Consider the following 26,360-nt stretch of genomic DNA (forward strand, 5'->3'; position numbering starts at 1 on the left):
AAGGAGACATCGCCCTTCACCCTGGTAACAAAGCTAGAAAATGGGCTGGCATCCTTGACTCTACCCCTTCCCCTTCCTCCACAGTTCACCCAGTGAATGTGCCAGTTGCATTACACCTTCTAGATTATAAGTTTCACGTGGTTAGGGACTATTTTAGGGGCTATTTTAGAAAATGTCAGTGCCTAGCAGAATGTTCAGTAAGTCATTGTTGAATGAACGAATGAATGAATGAATGAAATTCGAATACCCCCACTACCTTTCACTTCCATGGCCTCTTCTGCAATTCAGGCCGCCATCAGTGCTCAGCAACTTAATAATTCACAATTTAGAAACCCCATACTTGAAATACCCTAACCGCTCTCCCTGCTTCGGGCGGGGCAGTCCTCAGCCCCAGCATCACTGTGGTTCACTTTCCACACTGCAACCAGAGTGATTTTTGTAAATCCCAAGAGTCTGGTCGTGATCGTGCCTCTTCCCTGCTTAAAGCACTCCAGTGACTCTGATTGGCTCTCCTGATTAAATGTCCTGGTCTACAACTACCATCCCAGCACAGTGGTCCTTCTAAGGATGCCCTGGATTGCACAAGAATGACACAGTCACCCTAAACCTAATCTGTGGTCCACTTACCTTTGCAGCTTCATCGCTCCTCATTCTTTCTTCACTCCTCCATGCTACTCTTGTCTTATCGGAGTTAAAGCATTTCTAATTTGTCGTACTCACTGCTCTCACAACCTCTTCCTTCTGCCTGGACTTCTCCCTTGTCTCCTTGCTTGGCTGACTCCTACCATCCGGGTCACAGGCTAGGTCTCCCTTTACAGAGGAGTCTTTCTTCTCCGACCCCCAACGTTAGGTCAGGTATCTGTTTGTGTCCCCACAGCATCTTGCATCCTAGCTCCTGCCTCACTGTTTTCATTACCCCTTAACTTCTGTGGGTCCCTCAGCAGCCTCTAAGCTCTTCCCTTCGGTCAGTGACCACATATGCTGGCTATATCATTGAATCCTGATGCCCACCCCAGCGTCCTGCCCAGGGATTCTCAGCAAATATGTGGTGAGTGACAGAAATAAACACCACAGGCTATTTGTATGATCAAAGTATGTGTGTGGAAAACCATATTCCGTAGCATATCTTCTGGGAACGTGCCTAATTTGTGGCTGTAAACAGTATATTGTCTTCTTGCCTCTGTTCATTGCATTTGTGATAGTGGTGGAAATGCTCCTGTGTTCCTTTGATTAAAAGTTCATTCTGGGACCGGATTTGCAGTTGGTACACACTATCAATTCCAGGAAGTCTTGCAGGTGATAATGTTGCAAAACAAAGCAAAGAACAGCTCGGGGGAGGGGGGGTTGCCTTTTAAAGCTGCTTTTATTTCAAATATGTAAGGCAGATTGGTTTTAAATTTATTTGCTTTGAAGTTAAAATTAAATTTATTCTCATTATTTGAACATATCCTTGATTAAGTCCCATATTCTACTCTCACACTAGTAAAAGCAAACATAAAATGTCTCATGCCTCAGTGTAATCATTTGTATTGTATTGTTCCCAAACTTGAAGTTGTGTGCTTAGGTGGTAAGTTCTACACTGTCGTTTGATCCACCAGAGAACTCAAACCTTCAGCTCCACACACATTGATCAGAAAAGAGCTCTGGAATGATCTCGGGGTCTCTAGACACTGTTTATTAAGTGAAAAGGAAGGTTAATAGCTTGTTTCCTCAAACATAAATAGCTTTAGTGTTTTCTGATTATGAAAAGTACACAGTCACTACAAAAAAAATCACAAAAGCTAAAAAAGAAGATAAAAATCCTCTGCAATCCCACTTTCAGGTTATTGGATTAAACATTTTAGGGAATGTATTTCTAGGCCTTTTTTTTTGCATATATAGTCATGTCAATGCAATTTTTAAAAAATCTGAAAGTGGTAGCATTCCACAGATATGGCTTTAAAATGTGTTTCTCCCCTCAACAACTATGAGATTTTCAGGGGGGAAATGGGTCACGTGGATTTTAGGAGGTTTTGCTTTCCAGTGTATTGGGAAGTCTGTTTCCCCTTTGCCACCCCTGTGAGGAAAACTTCTGTAATAATCTGTGTTACTCTTTGAATCAGCCTGGATTTGTTTGAAGGAAACAGAATCCATGCTAGCTCTTTTAAGCAGAAAAAGATTCAATTTTTTAAATCAGTATTTACAAGATTGCAGGGATGTCTGGAAGAGAGGACTCTAGGCTGTTCTTCCAAAAATAAGTCTGACCTGATGCAGTGGGACTGCCCGGGCCACTGCCCCTTCCTGTGACCAGGGCACAGGGTGTCGGAACGCAGCCCCCAGGATGGCTGTCTGTCACCCTAGCTGACATGCTGGGACAGGCTTGTCACTGCCACTAGGATTGGCCCTACAGCCACACAGCACCTGCTTGGTCCACCCTGGCAGAGAATGGATGCCCTGGGTCCCCAGGGCTTGCTTCCCTGCTCTCACTAAGCTGGTAGCCTGTGCACAGGAAGCTGCATGACAAACGAACGAAAGTCCCCACGACTGTGTTTGCCATCGGAAATTGCAGAGATTTCCCCTGTTCCCTGATGTCTTTAAAATTTCAGGTCAGTGAGTCTAATTGGGAGAACCTAAATCTGGAACCCTAGTTCAAGGGACACTTGGAAATTGCGGTTTCAGCTGCTCAGCCTCTGCGGTACAGGGCAGCCCCAGCCCACCAGTCAGAAAGCGGGAGTGGGTGTGTGGCCATGTTCACCACACATCGAGGCTGTAGGTGTTGGATTTTTGATCCTTTAGGATGCGCCACCATGCAAAGAACTAAAAGGGAAAATTCATCATAAGAGGTGATATGTAGCACTGCAATTTACAGAATGCCTCCCACTGATCTCTACTTTTACCCCATTTTTTCATATAAACAGTGTTTTGATAAATTCCCCCTAGCAGAGTTGCTAATGGCCTCCATGTTGGTAAACCGAGTGGTCACTTCTCAGGCCTCAGTTTACTTGACCTGTCAGGACTTTTGACGTGGCTACACATTCTGTCATCGAAACTGCTTTTCCTCTGGGTCCCCAGAGCCTCATGCTCACCCAGTGTTCCTTCCGGTTCAGCTGCTCAGTCCAGGCCTCCTTGCTCATTCCCCGTCATCTCTCCAGCTCTTAAATGTTGAGGCCCCAGGACTCAGTCTTCCTTCTGTTTACTTAACTCCATGGCTCATCTCATCCCATTTTATAGCTTTCAGTACCCTGAACTCCACACCCATGTACCCAACAGCTGCCTGGGTAACATGGACCTTTGGGTGCTTTAAAAACATCTCAAACTTATTTCCCAAACTGAACTTTGGCTCTTCCCCACTATACATTTTCCACCCCCAAGTCTTCTCCATCTCGGTTCATGGAACTTCCATCCTTCCATTTACTTAGGACAACATTTCAGGAGTCATTCCTGGTGTCTGTATTTCTCCTACATTCACATTCAATCCATCAGCAAGTCCTGTTTATTCTATCTCCAAAATATCCACAGTCCAACTGCTTCTCTTCCTCCCTACTGCTCCCTCTAGTCTAAGACATTGTTATTTCACTCTTGGACAATTGCCCCAGCTCATCAGTGGTCTCTGTGCCCTCATCTGCGCTCAAAATAGGCCAGTGAAATTCCATCTCGCTCAAGATAGCCCTGACAGGCGTGGCTCAGTTGGTTGGGCTTCGTCCCTCAAAATGGAAGTTCACTGGTTCGATTCCCAGTCAGGGCACCTGCTTGGGTTGCAGGTTCAGTCCCTGGTCAGAGTGCATACGAGAGGCAACTGATTTATGTTTCTCTCTCACATGGATGTTTCTCTCCCACTCTTTCTCCCTCCCTTCCCCACTCTCTGAAAATAGATGAATAAAATCTTTTTTAAAATTCCGTCTTACTCAAGATAAAAGTAAAAATTCTTATAACCCAGAAGAGCCTTTATGACACTTCTGGCCTCTCTGATTTTCTTTCCTGTCATTCTCATTCTTCCTCACTTTGCTTCAGCCTCGATGTTCTTAAGCACAGCCATCCCTAAGGGACTTGGCAACTGCTGGCCCCTCTGCCTGGAATGCTCTTCTCCCAGGTAACCGCAAGGCTCTCCCATCATCCTCAAGCCTTTGCTGGGCCTCCACCTGCTCAGTAAGACCGTCTCTGCTCACCCAACTTAAAGTTGCAAACCGACCTTCCCTTCAGCCGTCCAAACTCTCCTTCTCTGTTCTGTTTTTTCCATAGCACACACTACTTTCTAATTACCTAAAAAGGAAACAAAAACTTCTTTCTTTTATTGTCTGCCCACCTCCTATGAGAAAAATGGATCTGTGAGCATGTATTATTGACTTCTCAAGTGCCTGGGTCAGCATCTGGGCACACCAGTGATCATCTATCAGATGTTTGTTGAATGAGTAAATGTCTTTATACATGCATCATTGTGCACTGTGTGTTCACTGGCAATGAGTTCCTAGGGTCAAAGGTAGGCACGGATTGTCCAGAAATGTCTTAACAACGTGTTTTTCCACCTAGACTCCCCAAGAATGTCTTTTTCCCCGGGCACCCTGGCCAACATCATGCCATGGTCACCCTGTCCTTTCTGTTCCTTGAACTCACTCTGTTCATCCCCCCGTGACGCATTTGCGCAGACTGCTCCCCGTCCCAGAGCACTCTCCTGCCACACCGCTGCTTGGTGTGATTTTTCTTCTTATTCAGGTCTCGCCTTAACTGGGTCCTCTTAGAAAGGCCTTCCCTGACCTTCAGCTACAAAGTACCTTTCCAGTCACTCCTATCTCGTCACATTCTTCTACGTTCATCACAGCATATATCAATACCAGATCGTTTTTATTTGTGTATCTATTTATTTGTATGCTTTCTTTCTCTGCAATACAAGGTTCATGAGGACAGGAGCTTCAGATGTCTCTTAGAGCACCATCCCCAGTATGTGTGTGTTTGCTAACGGAATGAACTAGGCGTTCTAACTTTTTCATTGTTGCCATCTGGTGGGTGAAAATGGACTTCCCACGAATTATTTTTCTGGACTGGGGAGGCTAAGCACCCTTTGAAGTATGAAAGCCTTTTTTTGAATAGCAAATGCTGAGATGTTGTAGAAGTTGAAATATTCAGTTAGCATGTTTGTTTTGATATGCCATATCAGATTCCTTTTATTGCTGATAAGTTGCAAGCCTTTCTCAAGTTTCTGACACCTTCTCTCTCATCTATGCTAAAGTGGGGTTCCTTTTGCCAAGTGCACGTATGTACCGTTGTGTTCTCTTCATCTCCACAGCTTTTGGAGAGAACCAGCAACGGTCTGGACGAGTCGGATTCCGGTGCTGCGAAGAGTCCGCTCCACCTAGCCGTAAGTGAGATGCTGTGAGCAGCCTTGCTTGTTACAGGAACAGCTTCAGGTGTTCCTCCAAGGAGGCTATTCTGATAACGAAAGCACAGGAGTACAGAGATAACGAAAACAGGACTTGGGTGAAGGCTCAGGCTCTTCAGAGAAAGCCAAGCTCCAGTCCCAGCTGCACCCCCCCAGTGACCTTAGACTACCTTAGACACATGACTTACCCTGCCTGAGCCTCAGTTTTCCCATCTGTAAAATGAAGGAAAAGAGATAATCTGCATAAAGCCTTTACCTCAGTGTCCTTAACAAGTGAAGGTTATAAATGTTAACAATCTTTAAAATGCTTATCTAGTAGTGAAATCAGTAAAATGAGGGAATCCAAAGAAAATATTTCCATTTAAGAGATTTGATTATAGACAGTACACAAGTGTGCATGCTATAGGTCATTAAATAGCACAGTTTTAATACTACAGTTAAAAACTTGAGATATTTGAGGGCAGACTCATGAGAGTGAGATGAGTGCATTCATAATCGCAGCTGTGCTGTGTCTGCCTGCACTCGGGATCAGGGTCTCAGAGGGGCTCCCAGGCTGGAGGTGATGGGGGCAGGAGGGGAGGAAGAGGAGTTCCGGCACCGGAAAGCTTCCACTCTGCATCCCAGTCATTAAAGAGAAATGCTCAGAGTGAGGATCGGTCCCCACACTGTGGGGGTGACTCAGCTGAGCCAGCCGGCCCACCACTCAGCCTCAGACAGGGCCCAGCCAACAGTGCCGGCCAGCAGCTGACCATCAGTAGCTGTTCTCCAGGAGCCTCTCTGCAGGGCAGCCATACCCAGCACCAGCCATTCCCTTGCCCAAGGTGCTGCCAAACTGGAGGCCCTCGGTCCACGGCCACAGAGATGTTTGGGTGCACCCAGAGACCGGATGCTGGGAAGAGTGGAAAGGGGCTGGGTCTGTATGTTTCACTGTTATGACGCTTCACCTAATATCCTAATATTGCTATGCATGCATACATGCTTATAGTGACACTCTGATGAAAATTTGAGATGGAGATTTTGGAGAACACAGAGAAGCATTTTATGTATGAGCCTACATTAGCTTTCAGGCAAGGTGAGAGGGGCTGCTTCCCACGAGGGGCAGGATGGACTGGCCACCCTGTCCTGCACCTGGCTCCTCCTTCCACTGCTGTCTCCCCACAGATGCACCAGAACTTCCGTTGACACCCCACTTGCCACCCTCTGCCACACCCACTGCCACACCCACTACACACCCACTGATGCACACACACACTCTCGGAGTCCAGTGTGGTCAGGTTCAAATGTGCATGAACCTTTGTTCCTGGAGGTGGAACTGGAATAGAAATTGGAATGCATGGAATTATCTGTAAAAAACATCATACCAATTGATTTTCAGTACCCGTTGCTCCCTGAAATCTCTGCCCAACCATCTGCTGTGCCGGGGAAGTTACCCCAAAGTTGAGGGTTCCCAGACAGCACTAGCTGCCCCTAGAGAGGCATCGTTGGAAGGTACCTCAGATAGAACTCTAATGGCCTTCAAAACTGGGGTTCATTGTGTCGCCAAGCCTGCTACTAATCTGAGAATCAGAGGCTGCCTTAGCTTCCAGAAATTCTATCGTCCCTCATTCATTTCTTAAAAAATTACTGGTTAGTGCTTATAGTGCGCCAGGTGCTCTGCTAAACTCTGTGGGTTTCCTGTCATGTAAAGAGAGGGTGGCAGATACCCCTGGAAAGAGCAGGGATTGGGTAGTTCCCAGCATGGCAGGGCCTGGAAAGTTCAATGGGGAGGAGGCCCCAGCCCCCAGCCTTCTCATTAGCAACTCACCTGGGCGTGGTTTCCCCCCTGTAAACTAAAAGGAGTAAGTTAGTTAAGGGTCTCCAAACCTTTTCCAGCTTGTTAATTTATGTAATTGTTTGTTGTATGATCTGGGCTAAGTAGCTAACCACTCCTATCTTGGTTTCTTCACCCACAATATGGGAGAATAGCAGTACGATAAAGCTGTGGGGGAAAGACATGAGTTCATGCACACAACACACAATGGTGCCTGGCACGTCTGGGTAACCAGCTCACTTCACTATTGTTAACATGAATACCATCTTTCCATTTGACATATGCTGACTGTGTACATAGTAAGCACTATTCCAGGAACTGGAGATGTTGCAATAAACAAAACTCAGCCTCCGTCCTGGAAGAGTTTCCAGTCTAGGAGAGACCATAGGCAAGTACACAGATACCATGCCAGTTGGTGACAAGTGCTGTGGGTGCTACAAATGGGTCTGCGAGGTCAGGAGCGTTGAGGTGGCAGACAGGGTGCTGTCTGACATAGCATAGAATCTCACACTTGAACCTCAGAGCCACTCATGTTGATACCTGACAGAAGACTGTTCTAGGCAGAAGCACAGAGGTAAGAGCATGTTTGGCCTGTTACCAGAAGAGTGAGAAAACTACTGTGGCTGCTGAGAGCTGTGAGGGAAAGGGGGTGGGGGTGGGGGGGTCGGGAGCAGGGGCTTTCTGCTCCTTTGTAAGAACTTTGACTTTTGCTCTGAGCAAAATAGGATAGCATTTGGAGACGTTTGAGAAGACAGATGAGGTGATGTGACTTTTGTTTTAAAAGTGAGTTGCATTTAAATTGTAAAAAAGCAGAAGCAGAGGGAAGGCAACCAAGCAAACAATGGTGACAATGACTTTGACCAGAGTGATTGCAGTGGGTTAATTCTAAAACTATTTTATTCTTGCTCTCTAAATGCTAACCCTTAAAAAATAATTTTTTGTGTGCTTCAAGAACTCCACAAGGATGCCCATCACCCTCCCCAGGGACCTCTGTAGCAATTAACTTGGTAAAAACCCAAAGCGCATTATTTCTTAGGTGGAAGCATTCTAGCAATGAAATGCAACCAGATGCCCTCAAACTTGACTGCCACAGATACCTGACCTGCCTTGAGTTACCATTTCCTGGCTGAATGATTCGAGTCTCCAGGGTTATCAGCCCAGTGAATTTCATAAGCATTTTCAACCACTTGAAACAAATCAGGACACAGGGCTATGCAAATGAAGGGCTCCAGCTGTCGAGATTTCCAGCTGGGCCCATGGTTTCCTGCATTCTGTCGCAGTCCCAAGGCTCTCCTCCTCGTTACTCTCAGTTCCAATCTAAGAAGTTTGAAGAAGTTAATCACGTCTCAAAAATATTTGTTATCTAATGAGATTTAAGGTATTTGTAAAAACAGTCTAAAAGGTTTGCTCCCTCCAGCAAAGGCTCAAACCGGGTGCCTGTGAAAGCCAAAATGTGATGTGCTTTTTGAACCAGCATATTTGTTTTGTGTGTGTGTGTGTGTGACTTCCTCCTTTAGTTATTGTGGAATTACCTACTAAACACCTGGTTTAAGTTGGGAATAGAAGGAAAAATAGGACAGTTGTCATCTCGTACCACTGACCTGAGAAGGAAGGACTCCTTTGCTGGCTACTCAAGTCTTTTTCAGGAAATGTAAAGCTTTATTGTGTACTTTTCAAATATACTCCAAAAGCCATATAACTGCCTAAAGAGGGAATCATGCATTTAACTATAAAATAGAATTCCATATTATACGTAGGTTTTTAATAAGGTTAAGCTGTGAAGTGCGAAGGTACATGAAAGTTCTTGTATAATCAAAGTTACCTTTATTATTCCCCTTCTATTGCCCTTGAAGTTTAATACAAAACTATGTGCCTTCAACTCTGTATTGTCATGTGTATGCACACTAAAATTCAAGATCTGCAAACTAGACCAGCAATTTTCTACCTTTTTCACCTCGTGGCACACATAAAGTAATTACTAAAATCATGCGGTACACCCCAAAATAAATTTTTTTGCCGATCTGACAGCAAAAATAGGTATATTTTGATTCATTCACACTGAACAGCTATTGTTGTGTGGGCTGTTGCTGCTTTTTTTATTTGACAATCTAAGGGAAATGAGGACAAGCACCTGGTATAGAAGAAAGTACGGATTGGAATTCTGAAGCTTTTCCAAATAGCAGCAGGAGTCCCTCTGTTTGGTTTCGATATGAAGCCTCCTTAACTTAAACACGTGCTAGTGGATTGGTTTTTTCATGGGGAGGGTGAAAGGAGAAAGTGCAGGGGTCCTTTTGAGGGTCAGTTCTTAGGTCAGCACCTGCCTTCGGTGCCCCGGGGGGCGTGGCTGTGCTGGGCTGAGCAGCACTGCTGGCTGCACACCCGCTCCCTTCCTGGGCCCGCTTCTCCTTCCCCGGTGAGTCCTCCCCTGGTTGAATCTAAATATGTTCCCTCTCGTGCTTTGTAGGTGTGCATGCAGCTTACACGTGGACGCTTCTATTTTCCTAGGCTGTCAAACCGACAGAAATGAAAAATGCTGACTGTTTTCCTCATGACAGGAACTGCCACTGCAGCAGCCACCGTTTGCAGATAGCCTCTGGAATCTGCTGTCATCTGTGGGGAGTCATTTCCCTTTGGAGTAGAGTCAGGGTTTCTGCACAGGCTGAATCAGTTACTATCATCCCAGTCTCAAATGAGGGGAAGTGTAATGCCAAGTCAGTTTTCAAATAAGCGACAGGCTCAAGCCCAGGGGAGAGCAACTGATTTACACTCTGATGTCCATGCTCCTGTTACTAGGGCAGTTTACAGAGGGTAGGTGCTCTTGAGCTGCCTTAAAGATCACCCATGGCCTGAGTGGATAATGGCCTAGGTTAGGTGATGAGTATATGGGGATTCAGTACATTATCCTGTCTTCCTTGAATGAGTCAGAAATGTCCGTAACATACACTAAAGAAACTATGCCTTTTGGTCTTGTTACCTTCTTTCCCTAGGAGTTCATGAGCGGCAGCTCGGGCTCTGGTGTCTGAGTGGTCTGCCTTCAATTCCCAGCTCCACCAAGTAAGGCTGCGGACTGGGGGCAGGGCAGAGGTGTGGGGGCTGGGTAGTGTCTCTGCCATTCTGTGTCCTCGTGGGCAAAATGGGCATAACCATAGTGTCCAAACCGTGGGTTGCTATGACAATTAAGCAAAGTGCTACATGTCTAGCACTGCCTGACACAGAGAAAATGCTCAATAAAAGCTATCACTTCAGAGTTTAGGTTCGACTAAAGACTTGTGATTGTATGCGGTTAGGTTTGCATAGCACGTGCAGGTCAAAAAGGCACTGCAGGAATTTATTTTTCTGTCTCAAGAAAGATCGGTATTTTAGAAGTTAGTCCAGAGTAAACCTTCTTGCTTCATAGCTCATTCTACCTCCATGTTAAGCCTTCTAGAGAAGGGGTGTGGGTTTGTGATTCAATATTTGTTAATCCACTCTCTGTGTCGTTGCACATAGAGTTAACAGTATTTTGTTTGAAAGTCAGTTAAATGGAATTACTGGAAAAAATTAGAACACATTGCCTAAAAGCACAGGTCTTCGTGGTCATAGATTCTGGGTTTCAAATCCCGACTTTGTCATTTACTAGCTAAGTGATCTTGGATGACTCAATGAGCAACATTGCTTGTTTTGTTTTTTTCATCTATAAAAATGACATTCGCAAAGGTAAAATCAGGCACTAAAGCTAGAGTGCTCGGCCCAGTGCCCTCAATAAAATAGATGCTCTTTAAGAAGCATATTCCTACCACTAATCCTAATAAATGATACTAAGAATTTATATTCGTTCACTTATTCTTCAAATAATTGTTGAATGTCTACTATGTGCCAGGCATGACTTTCAAACACCGCAGTGAACAACAGGCAGACAGTGCCTACAGTCGCAGGTAATAAACAAGTCAGTCGATGTGCAGCAGGTAGCCAGGGCCGTGCGGGCTACGCACTGATAGGCGGTCGCAGACGATAACGGCATTTCCACAAGACAGACATGAGAGATGTGAATAACCTCAAGTGCATAGAGCATTGTAAAGTCTAGCCAACTAATTAGGAAGCAGTATGTTTTGAAGATTTACTACCTTTTTTTGCTTTGTATTGAGTTATGATTGACATGCAGCATGGTGTTAGTTTCAGGTGTGCAGCATGGAGATTTGGTATTTGTGTGTACTGCCCAGGGATCACCACAATAAGTCTGTTAACATCCATCACCTTACATAGCTGCACTTGTGATGAGCACTTTTTACTACCTTTGTTTTTAGTATATTTTTAAATATTTTTAAAGGGCTATGAAGATAGTATAAACCAGGACCAGTGTGGTGGAGAGTGTCTGGGAGTGTGTCGAGATGGAGGAGGGTGCGGGGCCATTTTCTGGAAGTTGCTCCAGGAAGCCTCTGGATAAGGTGCATCTGAAGCAGAAGTGCCGGAAAAGCCCTGTGGCTGTCTGGGGAAGGGCCTTCGGGAGGAAAGGAAGTTCAGATGTAGTGTCCCTGAGGAGGAAATGCAGGTATTTAACCATAGTGGGGACAGTGTGCCTAGAACAGGGTAAGTGAGGGGGTTTGCTGACGACGAGGGTAGAGGGAAGCCAGATCCTAAGGGCCCGAATGGCCATGGAAAGTTTTTAAGTTTATGATCAACGAGGGAAGAAGTCATAGGCTAGTTTCCGTGAAGGAGTGATACGTCCAGCTTGGGCATTAGGAGATTTCATCTGACGACTGTGCCGATTGTAGATTGCAAGGGGGCAAGGATGGAAAGGGAAGCTTTTGTCATCATCCTGGAAAGAGAATCGTGGTCTAGTGAGGACTGGATAGATTCTGGATATATTTTTAAAGAGAGAACAGAGATGATCGTGGCTTGCAAGTGGAAATAGATGATCATGGCCTTGAGAGCCGGTCCTAGTCACACAGCTACCTGTGGGAATTAGAAAAGGTTCTGGGTAGATGTTTGCCTGCCATATGTTTGAGAAGCTGGTGGCATTTCTGTGTGGTTAGCACAAGGTGTCCCTTCCGCTCAGAAGATACCTCCCTGTAACAGGGCATGGCAGAGTTGGTGAGGGGGAGTGTAGGGGTGGAGAGAGGCTATTGTTCAGCCTCTCTTGCCCCGATGTCCCAGGACTACAATCCTGGGATTAAGAGGGACCATAAAGGTTACGCCAAAGTTTTGAGCCTGAGCAACTAGAAGAATAAAGTTGCCATTTACTGAGACGGAGAAGGCTGCAGGTGGAGCAGGTTTGGGAAGTGAAATTAGGAATAGAATTATGACCACTTCACAGCAATCAGAATGGCCATCATAACCAAACCAACAAACAGCAAGTGCTGGTGAGGTGGTGGGGAAAAGGGAACCCTAGTGCACTGTTGGTGGGATTGCAGACTGGTGCAGCCACTATGGAAAACAGTGTGGAACTTTCTCAGAAAACTATAAATGGATCTGCCTTTTGACCTGGCAATTCTACTGCTGAGATTATATCCTAAGAACCCTGAAACACCAATCCTAAAAAACCTATGCACCTCGATGTTCATAGTAGCACAATTTACAATAGCCAAATGCTGGAAGCAACCTAAATACCCATCAGTAAATGAATGGATCAAAAAACCATGGTACATTTACACGATTGAATACTGCACAGCAGAAAGAAAGAAGGAGCCCCTACCCTTTGTGACAACCTGGATGGATCTGGAGAGCATTATGCTAAGTGAAATAAACCAGACAGTAAAAGACAAATACCATATGATCTCACCTATAAGTGGAACCTAATCAACAAAACAAACAAGCAAGCAAAAATATAACCAGAGGCATTGAAATTAAGAGTGAACTGACAGTAACCAGAGGGGAGGTGGGAGGGGAGAAAGGAGGGGAAAGGGTTGTCAAGAACATGTATAAAGGACACCTGGGCAAAGCCAGAGGCAGGTAGGATCAAAGGTGGAAAGTGGGGATGGCTGGGGTGGGGGATGTGGTGTGGGGGAAATGGAGACAACTGTACTTGAATAATAATAAAAAACATGAAGAAAAGAATAGGGTCTGAGACATATTTGACTTAAGATGCATATTACACATTTAAGTGGAAATATCAATAGGCAGTTGAATGTATAAGTCTAGAAGTAAAAGTGTTGGAACTGGGATAAATTTTTGGATTCATTAGTATATGAGTTCATGGCCTTTAATAAATATATTCAATGTGTAACATAATCACCATGATCATTCACAAAAATAATGTAATGAGAAAGCTTTAAAACCACTCTCAGTAGTTTTAAATTCTCTAATCTTTGTTATTCTTGCTAACATGTACTCTGAAGAAAATAGTTAAGTGATTTTTTAAAAGATAAGGTGAAAAAAGCCCATTTGTTCATTGCCTCTAATTTCTAGAGGTTAATGGTTTCTCTTGTAATCTTCTAAAATTTGCTATACATAACACAGTACCCACACATAGATATACGTATGTCTGGACATATTTGGTTTTTATATAAATGAGGTCGTGCTATGGGTACTGTTTACAACTTAGGGTTTTTAAGTTGGCTTTGTCAAATGGCTCCCCACACTGTCACGCCGATCTGTACTCCCACCAGCAGAGAGTAAGATTGCTTTTTTCACTCTTCTTGACTAATACTGGACATGACTAAACTTAATCATTGCTGATCTTTAGTTTAAAAACAGAACCATAACAATATACATATTTTTCGTATGTTTATTGACCTTTTCTATTTCCTTTTCTGTGAACTGCCTTTTTATGCCCTTTGTACATTTTTTCCACTTTTTAAAATGGCTTGGTAAGAGCTCTTTGCATAATAAGGAAATTAGTCTTTTTCTGTGCTAAACCTTTTTCCAAATAAATTATACCTTGAGTAATCACTGCAATAGAAAAATAAAACACAGGAGGCAAAAGAGGGGACTTTGGCTGCTGAAGACAGTGGGGGCAGGCTTTTCCTTTCTCTGCTTCCCCTCCTCCTCTTATTCCCTGCTCTCCATATTTTTATCCTTTTCTTTATTTCAATGTCCTTTGTCGTATGTGTACATATACATTTTCTACCTTATAGATTTAATAAAAATCATCTTTCAGACTTTTGATTTTTTTTTTTGTATTATGAAGGCTCTTAACCTTAACATAGCAAAGGACCTTAGAATAAGTCTGAACTTGGCACTGGTACATAGAACATATTTCCATACTTTTTTCTATGTTTTCATTACAATCAGTGAAGAAGTAAAGGAGAGAGGAGGAAGCATCAGCTTTGTATAAGATATTATGCAAAGCCTGTACAGTTTTATCTCTTTTCATCTTCCCTGGGCAGCACCTTTCATGCTGTCATTTTATGGATGAGGAAACAAACGAAGTGAAATTAGGAAACTCTCCCTGGGTCATGTGGTTAGAAATTAAAACGTTGAACTGTAATAAGCTCTATGTGCCACTATTGAATTATGAAGCTCACATGTATTTAGTAACTTTTTTCCTCCAGACTCAACAGAATATTCACATCAATATGTTTAGGACTGAACTGACAGATATAAGAATATATGCATTCAGCTACTGGTCTATATTAGATTAGTGAATTGATAGATATAAACATAAAACTACATCAGTACACTTAGTGCCTTTGAGGTAAATTATTTGTCAAAAGAAAGGATATGAAAGAACTTATTCATATGTGTGTGTGTGTGTGTATATCCCCATATGTATGAGGTCTGTCCAGAAAAAGTCCAGCCATTGTTAATATAATGAGAATGGTTTGCACAACATTGAAGTAACGCAGCAGCCAAAGAGACTGGACTGGAATGCACATGCATGAACAGTGATGACTTCACTGTTTAGTCAGCAGGAGCAGTGGACTAGTACCGTGAGTCAGCATGTGTACTGTGTGGCCACCATGTTCAAAATGACTGAGCAAGTAGAGCAATGAGGCTGCATCAGATTTTGCATTAAACTTGAGCATTCCTCTGTGGAAAGTATATGGAGGATTCAGAAGGCCACAGCTATGGCCAACAGGTAATTGGCAGCTTCATCATGACAATGTGCCTGCTCATGCATCATGTCTCATGCAGAGCTTTTTGGCCAACATCAAATCACCCTGGTAACTCAGCCCCTTACAGCCCAGATTTGGCACCCTGTGACTTCTGGCTTTTCCCAAACTTAAAATCACCTTTGAAAGGGGAGAGATTTCGTACTTATTGATGAAATTCAGGAAAATACTACAGGGCAGCTAATAACGATTGGGAAAACTGTGTGAGGTCCCATAGTGCCTACTTTGAAGGGGACTAAGGTGTCATTGTCTTATGTTCAATGTTTCTTGTATCTTTTATCTTCTTCAATAAATGTCTCTTTTTCATATATGGCTGGATACCTTCTGGACAGGCCTCTTCTAATTGTGAATTTTATTATGTATTATGATTTTTCAGTCTAACTGGTTTCCTGTGTTTCCGTAATTATCCCAACTGTCTTTCTGATGTGCTCTTTGGGGAGGCCTCTGTCTGTGACCTTGGAAGCTTTGGATAGTGGTCATATTGGAGGCGGGCAAACATTTGTGTCGTTGGTTTCTTCTTTGCAGGCCTACAACGGACATCATCAAGCCTTGGAAGTCCTTCTGCAGTCGCTGGTGGACCTGGACATCAGGGATGAGAAAGGCCGCACGGCTCTGGATCTGGCGGCCTTTAAGGGACACACAGAATGTGTGGAAGCACTTATCAACCAGGGCGCATCCATCTTTGTGAAAGACAATGTAACCAAAAGAACCCCACTTCATGCCTCAGGTAGGTGTTGTCAAGAGTCTGATTATCCCAGTTTCGTGGTCCACTTAAGTTTCAGTACAAGAATGGCAGCATCTTCTTTTATCCCAATTTTTAAAATATTTTCTGTCTATACCGGATATGTCTACACTCTTCCTCAATGCTTGGCTTACTATCCACTTTGAGAAGATTGGTGTTCTCAGGCCGATGGGCTCTGACCATCTTCTTTAAAGACTTTACTTTTTTAGAGCAGTTGTAAGTTCACAAGAAAGTTGAAAGGAAGGTACAGAGGTTTCCTGTACACCCTCTGGCCCCCGCCATGTGTATAGCCTCTCCCATTATCAACATCCCCACCAGTGTGGTACTTAGGTTACAATCGATGAACCTACATTAACACATCATAATCATCCCAAGTCCATAGTTTACATTAGGGTTCACTCCTGCTGGTGTATATTCTGTGAATTTGGACAAATGTATAATGACATGTGTACATTATTATAATATCATACAGCATAAATCCATACTATAAATCCAGCTCCAAAAATTTTCTGTGCTCCATCTGGTCTTCTCCTTAACTTAATAGAGTATTCAGAACCTTTGGCCATTGCAATCCGAATACTTTCTGACAAAAGGGGAATGTCTAATGTGATCTTCAGATAAGTTACTTCGAACAAAACTGCACAGCATTTTAAAGCATAAAATTCATGATATTTCAGTGCTATTTTGTAAAAGAAGTCATCAGATAGCAGTCTGATCAGTATCACGTCATTCTGCCAGACTACGTGATGCTTCTGAGCTACTGCTCTGAGTTGTGATGCATCAGGTGTAAATATAGAGACTCTTAATTAAAAGTGCTGGTATAGATCAAAAAGTAAGTAATTTGCCTTTTCTGGGATTTTTCTCTAGTGTACGTAAAATAAAACTGTATCAAACACGGCTAGATGCATGTGCAGATATAAAGGTAATGTGGAGAGTCTCTGGCTCAGCTAAGGCATGAATTTGGGGGGGGGGGTCAGGAATTACATGGTATCCATCTTTGATAGGGACAGTGACTCTCGTCTTATAGTGAGAAATAACTGTCTTACACCATTAGATTCGTATATTGAGGAAGCAAAGGAGCGAAGACGGTTTTTCAGAAGGCTCATGATCTTGTTACTTGGGAAAATTTCCTCAGAATGTTAAGCATTGTAGAAATATTTCCATCCACATCCCTGAATTTCTAAACCCCTGAGGAAAAATAACGTGGAAATAGGAAAAACATGGCCGTTGTCTAATTACCTGGAAATCATTATTCCTGGAAGAAACTTAGGCCATGAGGTCAGCAGTGTTTTGTATGGTTTACACTATAAATCCTTATTTCCCTGTGCATTTAGTCTTTTTGGTATTATTATCAAGAATTATGAAGTTTGATATTCTAGACATCGTTGGTATTATTCTAAAGTTCAATTTAGTTCTTTTAAAATATTGGTTGCCTATTACTAAGGCAAGCCTCCTGCTTTAGTTATCAGGTACTTCTTGATAATTACAAATGGCCTATTTTCATTGTGGAAAATTGCTTTCGTAGACATGTAAACAGTGAAAAATCTTGTCACTTATTTGCCATTGTATAGGTAATGGTCCAATGGAGGCCCCTAGTGGTCAAGAAGACTCAGGCCTTTTGGATTTCCCTTACGTGGTCCATTTAATAGCACAGGCTATCATTTGACTCTGTTCTCCGCAAAATGTCTGCTGTGTGGAAACTTCAGCCTGTGCTTGCCAAATCTGCTTATCCAGAATCTTTTCCAAGAGAAAAGATTGAAAAGCCAACTTTTTTGTTGTTTCAAATCCCGGGAATCCTGCGGGGAGAGGGAGCCAACACGGACATTAGAGGTTCTGGCACAGCTAGTTGCAGTGACAGTTGTGGTCTTGGAGCAGCCTGAGAAATGGCTGTCACTCATAGTGAGGGGTGGCCGAGCTGGGTTGGGACAAAACTGGACTTGGCAGAGCACAGCTGAGGAGACGTTAGCATCTCTTCTCGAGAAGGCAATTAGGAAAAATGGAGTGTGTGGGAAGCCAACAAGAATTATAATTTGGCTACACTTTTACAATAAGGGGGACTTATATTTATCTGAGGGCTGTTAGCTCAGTTGGAAAAGCTGCCGTACACTTCCTCCACACCACTCTCCGCAAGGAAAAAAAAAACCCTCCAAAACAGCACTACTGGAGAAACTGGTTTGGTCTCCAGCACACTGGGTCAGTGATGTGACCTAAGATGACCCCCCCCCTTTTCTCTTTAGCCAAAAATCAAATATCCTTGGAACTGTTATGATTATGAGCGTGTAAAGAACGTCAGCTTGGTGTGGATGAGGCATCAAACTCCCCTGTGCCTCCCTGCACTTAATGAGCCCGTTTCCTGTGGCATTTAGCTGTCCGTCCTCCGCTAATCATTTCCTTCCAAGCATACACTGAGCTGCTTGGATGTCGCGGTTACCAGGTAACAGATTTAATGTACTATTTTAAACAAACAGACAGAAAACCAACAGCAACAACAATATATTGCTTGTATTCCAGTCCCCCAAATTTCCTCCTGAGATACATAAAGGGGATGTTGCTGACAATGAGCCGAATGCAATGGTCTACAAAATGTGGGCGTTGTTCCTGTAGTTAATTTGAGTGGTGTTGATGAATGTGAGCTAATTCTAATATGTATTGTCCCTGGAAAATGTGTCATTGCTAAATTAGCGTTCCCTCTTGACTGGAATGCAATAAAAAGGACTGTAAACTGCAGCCCCCAGAAGAGCCTTCATTAACCTAACATAGCTGCATCTCTTCCCTTCTCTCTCCACATCCATAGTGAGGTAAATACAACGTATTTTATAGTGTTCTCATTGTTCAGGGAGGAGAGAAGGTCACATTGGGAATGTCTATTTTAAGGCTGTGGGTTGCATTAAACAAACTGAAGGAAGTAGCTACCCATCCACCCACCCCCACCCCTGCCCCGCCCGGAACTGTCATCCTAGGAGGTCTGCTTCCCAGAGCCCAAAGCACCCACTGCTGAAAGGAGCATCGTGCCTGATGTGTATAAGGGTGTCTCCATGTATTGCGCCCCAGTGGGTCAAGGCCAACGACAATGTTCTGGCTGCATCTCCTGCCCATTGCGAGCCCCCATTATGACCGCTGGATGATTAGGAGTGAGGCCTCCGCAGTGCCTGGGAAGGGCAAGAAGCCTGGGGAGTCAGAGCTCTGCGGAGGACGGGAGGGGAGGGCAGGGCACTGAGGGGATCCAGCGTGTGAGGCCAAAAGAGAGAGGCCTCTCCCCCTCCCTCCCCGCAGCCAGCTTGAGACACTGTCAGGCAGAGGAACAACCGGATGTGGTTTGAGGAACTCCAGGACAGAGGTGCAGCCGCAGGCAGCTGTCCAGGCTGTCAGTCAATGAGCAATGAGTTGATGGCTGCTGTACACCTTCCCGGCTTGAGCGTTTGCTTTAAGTCACTGCTAATCAATCAGAACAGTAACTCCAAAGTCTACCTCCGAATGTACAATGACTGAGGGAAACAGAGGCCGGACCTGTTCCCTCTATTCCTCCCCTCATCTCTCCTCTCCCCTCCTCCCTCTGCTTCACCCCGTCTCCTCTCACCTGCCATCCTATTCCCACTCCCCTCTTCCCCCTCCTCTACCTTTCCCTGCCCCCTCCTCCTCCTCCTTTTTAGAAAGGTTTGAAGGTCAGCAGGACAAGGGATTGTGTGGTATTGGGTGACTCCGAGGAAGAAAAAAAGTAACTGGAAAGTGGGAAGGAATTATTTGTTTTATTCCAAGAGGTTTAAAAGAAAAAAGGAATAATAACTCCAAGTACGTGCACCAGGGAAAAGCTAGTTTAGACCAAAGCGCCCTGATGGGAAGCAAGGGAAGAGGGTCAGGACCATGGACGTTGGAGCACACTGCGCCCAGCAGCTGGTGTGTGAGCTGGAAACCCAGGGGTCGCTGTCAGCAGCAATCGGAAACAAATGGTTTGAAGTCCACCTAAACTTCACTTTGGAGGGATATGTATGGCAGCGTTGGTCTGTTAAAAGAATGGCCATTATTTTCTCTTTCAGTAATTAATGGTCACACACTGTGTTTGCGGCTGTTGCTAGAAATTGCAGACAACCCAGAAGCGGTTGACGTGAAAGATGCCAAAGGACAGTAAGTGTTCTCAAACTTGGCCTGGGGGGACGTTGCAGTCACAGCAGGCGACTGGTTAATTTGTTAAACAGCTGGGAGGGCTGATTGCTGAATTTTAGGTTGGGGGTTGGGTGTGTGTTTGTGTGAAATTCATGGATGAGAACCCTAGAATAATGAGGGGACTTTGTGCTAGATTATTTATTTGAAAGAAATGGATTCAGGCTGTTGTGTGTGCGCGTATGTGTGTCTTGATGAAAAAGTGCCAACTATTTATGTCTGTGGCATGGATCTTGGCCTTTTAAGAATAGTCCTCCTTCATTCCTTCTTTGTATCCGTTTTACTCTCTTTTGAAGCCGTTACATTCCCATTTTAAGATTAATAATGGCAAGGACCTCAAGGAGTTATCTCCATCATAAAAATGCTTCACATTTTTATCCTTGCTTGGGTTTGTTTCTCTAAAGTCTTTTCCGTCTGTTAGCCCGTTCCCACACCCAGTCTTCTCCTACCGATAGGACATGCAGAGCAACAGAGCTCTAGGGACCCGCCCCAGATACCCTGCATTCATGTTCAAGTCAGAACTAGGACCCCTCCCCGCTCCTGCACTCCAGCACTGTTCTTTCCTCTAGATTTGTCAGACTTCTCTCTAAGGCAATAATGCTTTGTTCAAATGCAAGATTGAACAAACGCCAACATAGAAAACTATGAAAGTAGAACTGCTCTGAGGGAAGCAGTTTGCAAGGGAGGGGTCCCTTACACACACACACTCCCTACTCCATTGGCATTTCGTAAATGCTACGTAGTTTTCAGCATGGTGGGATTAATGAACATCTGGAGAAGGAACCTTTCCCTGCCCCACCCGTATTAATCATTCCGCTGACAGCGTTTTGTGTGGCCATTAAACACCAAGGGCAGATTGCTTATTCCAGAGAGCTCGTAGCACGTTGGGGGCACTCAAAATACGAAGCAACTCTCAAGAAGAGAGAGATGCAAAGCCAAAGTGACAGAGACGGAGAGAAGGAGGTCTTCCCACTGGAAGCGATGAGGTTTTTTGTTTTGTTTTGTTTTATCTTTTAAAAAGCCCAATTCATCTCTCTCCCTAGAACCCCCCTGATGCTTGCGGTGGCATATGGACATATTGATGCTGTTTCATTGTTACTTGAAAAGGAAGCAAATGTGGATGCCGTTGACGTCATGGGGTGCACAGCCTTGCACAGAGGGGTGCGTAGTCCTCCTCAGCTTTCGTCTATCAGCAGCTTTGTAGTTAGCGTGTTCCTTTTCTTCCCCACAGGAGTCTTTAGGAAAACTATTGTTTCCTACGATGACCAATTAACCTCAGTCAGACTAAAAGAAATTATAAAATTTTAAGCAGAAGTAAGATAATGGCAGGTATTTTTAGGTCTTTTTCTTGAGATTTCGTATTAGATTGTGAAGATAGAGACATGAACTCCTACTGTTGGAAGAATTGGTTCTGCTTTCTGATTATGAAATACACATCCTAGAAACTTTGCAAAATTTGTTTTAAAGCACAAAGGAGAAAATCACAATCACCAGTGATCCTGCTTCCTAGAGATTATTTTTTTGGTTTATGTAGCCAATCTTTTTTATTCAGCATATAGATTCATTTTAATTGTTTTTAGAAAAAGAATACTGAAGATACTATTTCGAAGCTATTTTTTTCTTTTAAAATATTAAGAACCTTTTTCCTTGTCAGTCAATAGTTTCCTGCTCCATTATTTTGAATGGCCAGTTGTGTTCAGGCATCCTCATTTGTTCCATTGATTATGCAGTTTTGAGTAGTCATGCTATTTCTAATTGCTCGTTATTAAAAATGTTGGCCTGTTCCCCATCTGAAATGTGTATCCTGATCAAATATGTATTCTGTGGATATTTTGCTGAATTAGTTTTTAAAGTGTATCAAGGAAACTAAAACAAGAGCAGAAACGAAAGTGCTGTTTGGATCTGGTGCGAAACGCCATGCTCACTGAAACGAAGAGGAACCCTAAGTGGTCAAAGTCGTAATCATAGTTCTTATTCCTTGGGCACTTCCTGTGGGCCATCCTATCTCATTAGTGCTCTCAGCGATCTGTGGGGTCCCATTTGCAGGTAAATGAAATGAGAGGTGAATTGACTTGTCCAGGTTTTACCAGGGGAAGCCAGGATTGAACACACATCCTCCTGATTGCAAAGCTGGTGTTTTTGACTGTATTGTGATGCCTTTCATGGTTATGTTTAGAAAGTAAAGAGAGGTTTCCAAAATGCTAATATTCACGCAGACTTTCCTGATGTGAGCTTTGCTGGGCTGTCCTGCCCCTCTCCTCTGAAGGAGGGCAGAGTCCACCTTCTTCAAGGCCTAGGCACGTTTGTCCTTTTACTGCGAGCCCAGCCTCAACTGGCCGGGCTGCGTCACTTCCTGGGGCTTCTGCCATTCTGAAATTTTTTTGTGTTTTTAATTGCACTGCATCAGATTATGACAGGACATGAGGAATGCGTGCAGATGCTGCTGGAACAAGAAGTGTCGATTCTCTGCAAAGACTCCAGAGGACGGACGCCCTTGCATTACGCGGCTGCGCGTGGCCACGCCACGTGGCTGAGCGAGCTACTCCAGATGGCGCTTTCGGAGGAAGACTGTTCCTTCAAAGATAACCAAGGCTACACGCCGCTGCACTGGGCTTGTTATAACGGTGAGTTGTCTGTCGTTTGACTGATCCCCGTGGTCTGCCCACGCCTCCAGCACCACCGTGACCTCAGTGGAGGTGAGAACCCAGCATCGTGTTGTAAACCGTGACTTCCCATCTTTCTGCACCCAACATACCTTCTGTTCAGTATTTTCTTTTCATGGCTGCCACGATGCCTTAATGGAGTAAAAGTTCACTTTCTCCTTTTTGTTCATTAGTAACATATAACTCTTAATCTGAACTTCCAATGAACTGAAATAACATCTTATAATCAGGGTTTCTGATCCGCATGATATAACCAGAGATCTTACCATGTTTATAATAATACAGCTAAAATTTTTTTAAATGATATAATAATGTGTCACAATTGACTGCTAGTTAGACTACTGGATGAATGATTTGTTTTTTTGAATTTCTTTTTCATATCTCATTTCTCCCATTTGTTTTGCACTGAATTGCACTTGTAATTCAGAACATTTAAATTTTTTTAGAACATTAAACATTTTTATTTCACTTAATATAAAAATATTAAGTGAAAAAAAATACATGCTGCTCATAACATTTCAAAATTTTCCTCCATTTCCAAACTCACTCTCTGCTGTAATTTAGCATGTACCTATCATACTTTTCCCTTGGGAATATAACTATCACAAATATGTGTGCATCTATTTTAAAAATAAAATCATAGAACAACTATCATTATTTAACTTTCTTTTTTGCTCTGGTTTACTTAACACTTTGTCTGATGGTGGGGCAGGGGTATACTAGCCCCCATACTAAACCAGAAGGGGCCTTCAGAGAGGAGAAGGATGCAGGTGACTCCCTCGAATGTAACGGAAAAGCATAGGGTAATTTCCTTGCAGGGACGTGGGAGCAGAGTGGACAGGCGGCCCAGCACTTTGTGCAGATGATTCTCCATGAACAGAGAGATTATTCCCCTCTGTCAGTACTTTGTGTGTGGTGTAGCTCAGGTACTAGTGATTGACAGGCGAAGGGACAAAGAATGCAGTACAGGGCCGTGCCTCCTGGTGGTCTTGTGTTGGAGAGTGGTTTATAATCAATATTATCATCAGTTTAATATTTACCATGGTTGTCATGTCATTCTGTCCATTGCTAACACAATACTTATGGTGCATTTTATGGAGCACAGGTAATCATTAACTAGGAGGCTCTGATATGCTTGCTAAAGACAGTGAGGTTGATCAAAGGTCACAGCATCAAAGAAATCCAGGACACAGCTGGCGTTCGGTGTGTTCACACCTACTTCTGTGCACATTCGACTGCAGATATCCTGACAAGTTATCATGGATCAGTAGTGACCGATCTTCTTAGCAGTGGTACATTTTATGGCAGATAAATAAATATAGATGTATATGTGTATTAGAATTTATTATTTTTTCAACCGAGTCCCTATCAATGGACATTCAGATTGTTTTCAGGTTTTTTCCTGCTATAAACAATGCTGCAGTGTATATATTCACATTATGTACCTTAAATTCTGTCAGATAAGTTTCCAAAAGTGAAATTATTGTTAAGAGGGTATGCACATTTTCTGATTTTAATACATTATACTGTTACTTTGCAAAAAGGATATTATTTATTACTCCACCAAATATGTGTATTAAACTTTCATTTCCTGCGGCCTTGGCCAGACCAGAGTGGTGTCATCTTTTTCACTCTTGTGAATTGAAGGGCAAAACAGGCTCTCTCATTATTTTAATAAATGTTTCCCTGTCTAATAGTGTATTTATTCATTTGTATTTCCTCTTCTGGAAATGACTTTTCCCACCTATTGCTAATTTATTTACTGAGTTTTATCTCTTCTCGCACGTTTGTGGAGGACCTTGTCTCAGAGGGACGAACCCCCTCTGTGTATCGTGTGTGGTGAACGTTTTCTCCGAGGCTGTCACTTGCCTTTGTTCCTCGTTTATGACGTCTTTGTCCATGCGGAAGTTTTGAACTGTCGTGGAGTTGAATCTGGCATATCTTTAGTTTATGGGACCTTGGTTTCCATTCTTGCTTAAGGTCTGCCATCCCTGAATTTATATGGATATTTTCTCATATGTTTTCTACTCTGTGTCTATGGTTTTATTTTTCCATTTTCAATTCTTACATTAAACTTTCTACTCAGAAACTATGATTACAGGGTTCAGGCAGATTTTGGGGGTGCTCTGATTTAAGGCATTTCCTTTCGTTTTGATTACAGTCCTCTTTTTTCATCGGCTCTAGTGTCAGGAAAAGCCAGATTTTCTATGTGCTCAGCTTGGTTTTGCTCCCTCGCTGACACTGGAGAGCTGCAGTTTTCCCCCCACTGATGGGACAAACTCTGAGATCGTCTGGCAGGAAGGGGACGATGCGTTGGTTGTAATGGCAGGTGGCAAGACCACCAGACCACATTCTGTCCCCAGGAGTGAGGAGAGGAAAGAGGGATGGCAGTCTCTGTTCTCAGGCAGTCTCTCTGTTCTCAGGCCTCTCCAGGTGCGGGGGCGGGGGTGGGGGGGGAACAGTTTTCTCCTTAGTAATTGCAGTGCCGTCTTCTTCCCAGAATCCCCGTCCCTGAGCACTTAGAAATACTGAAAGCCATTCAGGGATCCCCAGTCCTATCTACACAGACCCTTAGGTTGGGATTCATATAGTCTCCAGGAAATGGTATGTGTAGATGCTTCCCTAAGCTAAATTCTCAGGGGGGAATGGTTCTAATCGAGGGTTTGATGTGTTTACATGATGGTTAGATATAGTTGGAAAGCTAAACAATATAACTTGCATAAATGTAGAGAATTTTTCTACTCCTTACTTCATATGTGTTTTAATTCTCCTAAAAGCAGTCTCACTTTTTCTCTCGATAAAAGAGTTTGATTTGTGTTTTAATATTTAAAATTGTCTGGTCTACATCATTCTAAGGTAAAACGTAAAAGAACTCTGAGGAATTTAGCACTGAGTTCAGCCAGGAAGAGGCTGCAGGACAGCAATCTGTGTTTTAAAACCAGTAGCTTTACCTTCTTGCCTTAATCACCATCCGTCCCTTCACAAGCCCCATTCAGGCCCTTTATCCCATCATCCTGTGACACCGGTAGGGCAATTATTCCTAGTCTAATTTTTTAAATTAATTCCAGAGAGAGGGGAAGGGAGGAAGAAAGAGAGTGAGAGAAACATCGATTGGGTGCCTCTTGCATGTACCCCAACTGAGGACAGACCCCTCACTCAGTCATGTGCCCTGATAGGAATTGAACCATGACCTTTTTTTAAAAAAAATTTTTTTAAAACATGAAGGAGAGAGGAAGGAAACATCAGTGTATGGTTGCTTCTCATGCATCCCCTGCAGGGAACTGGCCCCTGCCAGAAACTGGCCTGCAACCCAAGCATGTGCCCTGACTGGGAATTGAACTGCCATCATCTGGTTCACAGGCCCGCGCTCAATCCACTGAGCTACACCAGCCAGGGCTGAACCCTTTTGGTTTGTGGGATGATGCCCGGCGAACTGAGTCACACCAGCCAGGGCTAATCTGATTTTTTACATGTGAGAAATTGAGGCTCACAAACCTCAAGTGAGTTGCCTTAGTTCACATAACAAGTAAGCTAACAGATCAGAGGCCTTTCTTAAAATTCAGTTGGTTTGGAAACTACATGTCATTTGTTGAAAATAACTTCT

At 43.6% G+C, this 26,360-nt stretch overlaps 1 protein-coding gene across 9 annotated transcripts in view; it reads left to right on the top strand.

Moving 5' to 3' along the window:
• The window catches only part of ANKRD44 (ankyrin repeat domain 44), a 316,425-nt gene that overhangs the window by 269,439 nt on the left and 20,626 nt on the right, over window positions 1–26,360 (top strand). For all 9 annotated transcript variants that reach the window (XM_037043709.1, XM_037043702.1, XM_037043703.1 and 6 more), the window contains exons 17-21: window positions 5,261–5,332; window positions 15,719–15,920; window positions 19,970–20,057; window positions 21,137–21,254; window positions 22,501–22,717. In XM_037043709.1, coding sequence (XP_036899604.1) covers window positions 5,261–5,332; window positions 15,719–15,920; window positions 19,970–20,057; window positions 21,137–21,254; window positions 22,501–22,717 — 697 coding nt within the window. The remainder of the gene's footprint in view (window positions 1–5,260; window positions 5,333–15,718; window positions 15,921–19,969; window positions 20,058–21,136; window positions 21,255–22,500; window positions 22,718–26,360) is intronic.

The sequence above is a fragment of the Sturnira hondurensis genome, unplaced genomic scaffold (genome assembly GCF_014824575.4).
Source record: "Sturnira hondurensis isolate 20B ecotype Veracruz unplaced genomic scaffold, ASM1482457v3 Scaffold0004136, whole genome shotgun sequence".
Lineage (NCBI taxonomy): Eukaryota > Metazoa > Chordata > Mammalia > Chiroptera > Phyllostomidae > Sturnira > Sturnira hondurensis.